At 34.7% G+C, this 3,845-nt stretch overlaps 1 protein-coding gene across 1 annotated transcript; it reads right to left on the reverse strand.

The window, feature by feature from the left end:
* Positions 1-428: 428 nt before the first annotated feature.
* LOC111916662 (secoisolariciresinol dehydrogenase) lies at positions 429-2,666 on the reverse strand. The gene is made up of 2 exons (XM_023912335.2): positions 2,520-2,666; positions 429-1,330 (listed from the first exon to the last, which is right to left on the reverse strand). The coding sequence occupies exons 1-2, from the start codon at positions 2,543-2,545 to the stop codon at positions 538-540; spliced, it is 819 nt and encodes a 272-aa protein (XP_023768103.1). The 5' UTR covers positions 2,546-2,666; the 3' UTR covers positions 429-537.
* Between the last annotated feature and the right edge of the window lie 1,179 nt (positions 2,667-3,845).

A 3,845-nucleotide genomic window follows, 5' to 3' on the forward strand; every position in this document is an offset into this window, starting at 1 on the left:
CGAATTTAGTTTGGGTAGGGTAACGGGTAATTTTTCTAACATGAAAAACCCGAATTACCCGACCCGAATTACCCGAAACCCGAAAAAATTACCCGTTCAACACCCCTAAAATGTATTGGAAGAAAAGTAGAAAACTATTGGTCCATCAACCCATCATTTTCAACATAAAACTTGTATTAACATCAAACAAAATGTCCAGACCAAGAACACATTATGAAAACTTGAATAATTTATCAATTTTAAACCCCTAAACGTTGCCAACTTTGCTCTCCAATCACTAACTCGAAGTCAACTTGGTTTTAAATCTTAACACAATGTATGTTTATCATGACCTATGTATCTTACAGCAATGACATAATAGGCCCTCGTACGTATTTTCAAATTTTTGTAAAATTTTGGTCTCTCTCACTCGAGTGCAATCAAGCATGTAACGCTACTTCAATGCTCATTTTTCAAATGATTATTTATTACAATCTCAAGATCATACACCTTATATGCTTGTCAAGCTTAAAAAAAATAAGTACGAAATATCTCAACTTAAGAATTCTCTGGATACTGAAACATGTTGAATGATGGATTAACAATAGTAAATCCACCATCGATAAACAAATTCTGTCCACTAATGTACTTAGCCTCATCACTCGCCAAAAAAAGGGCAGCTTTAGCAACATCATCGGTGACACATGTCACACCCTTAAGGTTCGCAAGTGAGTTTACCAGGTTCTCGAAAGCCTCCCCCTCAAGCCCAACAAAACTTGTGGCTATTGGTGTAGCCATCGCATAAGGTGACACACAGTTAACTCGAATACCAAATTGTCCAAGCTCTACTGCCACATTTTTCGTCAAACCTACTACAGCATGCTTCGCACAACAGTAAGCATGTGAGGCCACACCACCGATATTCGAAGCAACACTACCTGTTGATATTATTGAGCCAGATCTTGCTGGAACCATAACCCTAGCTGCATGTTTCATCCCTAGAAAGACGCCTGTGATGTTGACACTAAGGACACGTTCAAACTCTGTTTTTTCGTTGTCAATGATCCGGTCCTTGCTAGGATCAAGTGTTGCTGCATTATTGAACATGATGTCAAGTTTCCCATAAGTTGCTACTGCAATATCTACCGCGTTTTTGACATCTTCTTCATTTGATACATCACAATGGACATATATCGAGGTTGATGAGCCTATGGCTTCACATACTGCTTGACCGAGTTGATCTTGGATGTCGGCAATGACGATTTTTGCACCATGTTCTGCAAAGAGCTTTGCAGTACATTCCCCAACACCACTTGCTGCTCCGGTTATCAATGCTACCTTTCCTTCTAACCTGCACAAAAAGAATCGAAAATCTGCATATATTGAACCTGTCGCTGGTATATGGAGCCGTTGCTCTCTCTTCTCTCTCTTCCTCTTGAACGTTGCTCATCGGCTATAAAAGCCTTTTTTTTTCAACCTAGTTATTTTCTATATATAACACTCTCAAGTCTTAACCTCTTCACAATTCACTTTTACTTACACAATTAACTTTCTCCATTCTTAATCTATTTGATTCTAATCTTAATGTATTCCATTCCAATCTTAACCTATTCTATTCCAAACGGAATCTAACTGTGGCAAATTAAAAAATATGGGTAATTCAAATCAAACCATAGAAAAAGTCGTCGGAATTGTGAGTTTTAGAATTTATCATTTTATTTAGTTATCGTTTTAGGATTTAACAGGCGTTTTAAATTTTAGTTTTTTTTAACAATAAATACAAATATATATTAAACTACTTCTAAATTATTGCATTTATGTCCACGACTTAAATAGTTGTGACTAATTTTAAAAAGAATTGTATAATTTTTAAGATGGAAGGGTTACCTTATTTGTATTTAGGTTGATATGGATGTTTTGGTTGGGATGGATGAAAGTCAAAAGAGAAAAAAGAAATCTTATATACAACATTAGGGTTGGAAGGGCTGGCTCTCACCATCCTTACAGTCAATTATTTTCAAGGTTTTTGCCTGTTATTTAGACTTCTTAACTCATGATATTAGGCCATGTACATACAAGTACCATATGATATACACACAATTGCAATAAATATAGTGAGATGTTATGTTACCAGGTCATCATCATCAAACAAACACCACATCTGATTGACATACCCACGAATACACATAATTTTTTTAATATAAAAAATTATATAACAAAAGATTTCTCATGTTTGGTCAAAGGTTAAATGCATGCAAAGTGGTCATGATAGATCGTGATGAAGACAACGATAGACCACACCACAACCACCACAATGCACACGTGGTGGCGTGAACAATAGTGGTGGGTTGCCATAGTAGCAACGAAAGTGGTTGATTGTATGCATCCAAAACGGTCTTATCATGAATTGTTTTTTCTGGAACCATATTTTAAAAAAAGAAGCTTCTTTACTTGAATACTTCACAAATAATTAACCTCTACTTAACAAGAGTATAAATATGAAAAAAATGAAAAGCTCGATATGACTAAGAAAATATAACCTTCTTGTAGGGGTTGTCATTAGCATTGGAAGAAGAAGCTCGAAGGAGTGTAATGTTGACGATTGGAAACCAAAGATCAACTCTTACATGGGAAGGATACGTAACATTTAAATGAACCAACCATTTTCTAGTGGTGGTCATTAGCTTTGGAAACACAATATGGACAAACAAGTGGCTACAAATGGATATAAAAAGAATATGGGTAACAATCGTTCTATGCATGTCCTTGTTCAAGTGTTCTTAAGGCCAACGTACAAAATGACAAATAATAACGTATTATTGTATCGCTTGGTATTAAATGATTTATGAGTAAAAGTATATATAGGTTAAACTAATAACCTTTGTTTGTGTAAATACTATTTCTTCTGTTTTTTGTTCACAGTTCCCACAATCATCGATAACATATTCAAGTATGCTAATTACAGAAAAGAATAAGATATTGTTGTTTAGTAATGTTGTATAATGAGATCCCAAACTTGTATCGGTTTCCCTTGAATAATATATTCTTGATGCAAGCCTTTACCATTTTCCATTCCAATATCTATTGCTTCCAAAATCTTCTCAATTTGTTTCTCACCAAGCATATCTTTACACTTACAAGAGGCTCCAACAACATACGCTAACTTACAAATCATAGTGAAAAGCAAAGCAATGTCCACACACAACAAGAATTTCGGGCTATAGCGGCGACAATAGTCGCCGCTAAAGAGTAAGTTAGCCGTCGCCAAAGACAATAGCAGCGACAAGTCGCCGGTAAAAAGTCGTCGTTACTGCTCTTTGATCAAATTGTCGCCGCTAAAGAGAAATGTCGCCGGTAATGCTTTGTGTCGCCGTTAATGACAAAGTCGTCGTTAATAATGCAGTCGACGGTAATAGTGTCACCGGTAATAACATTTTTAATTTTTAATTTTTTTAATCAACGATTTTGGGTATAAAAAACTGATACATAACAACGTTAAGAAAAGAAAAAAAATTACATAACAACATCCGATTAAATACCAAATACTGTTATAATTAATTCCATACAAAAATAAAACAACCAAAAGTTTTACAATTCTAACAAGTAGTAAAGTAAGTTTTACAATTCTAACAAATAGCAAAACGTGACAACAAGTGTAACATACAAATAAAGCTCCTACCTATATACTATCATCTTCGTTCCCATCGTTTCTTCCTTGATTATTCTGTGATTGAAAAAACAAATAAAGCACATCCTTACATGTCGGTTCGTTGAGCATTGCACGAAGATTTTCCAACTACATAATAAATAACAACATATATAAATTTATAAGTTAAATTATCAAACATAAACAAAAACTACCAAAG

Source organism: Lactuca sativa, chromosome 1 (assembly GCF_002870075.4).
Source record: "Lactuca sativa cultivar Salinas chromosome 1, Lsat_Salinas_v11, whole genome shotgun sequence".
Taxonomy (NCBI): Eukaryota; Viridiplantae; Streptophyta; class Magnoliopsida; order Asterales; family Asteraceae; genus Lactuca; species Lactuca sativa.

What these genes read in the sequence shown, in the direction of transcription:
- LOC111916662 (XM_023912335.2), bottom strand. Translation starts at nt 2,545, where the DNA reads ATGCTAATGACAACCCCTACAAGAAG. An exon ending in ATGACAACCCCTACAAGAAG is followed by an intron (nt 1,331 to 2,519) that starts GTTATATTTTCT and finishes CTTTTTGTGCAG; the next exon opens with GTTAGAAGGAAAGGTAGCAT.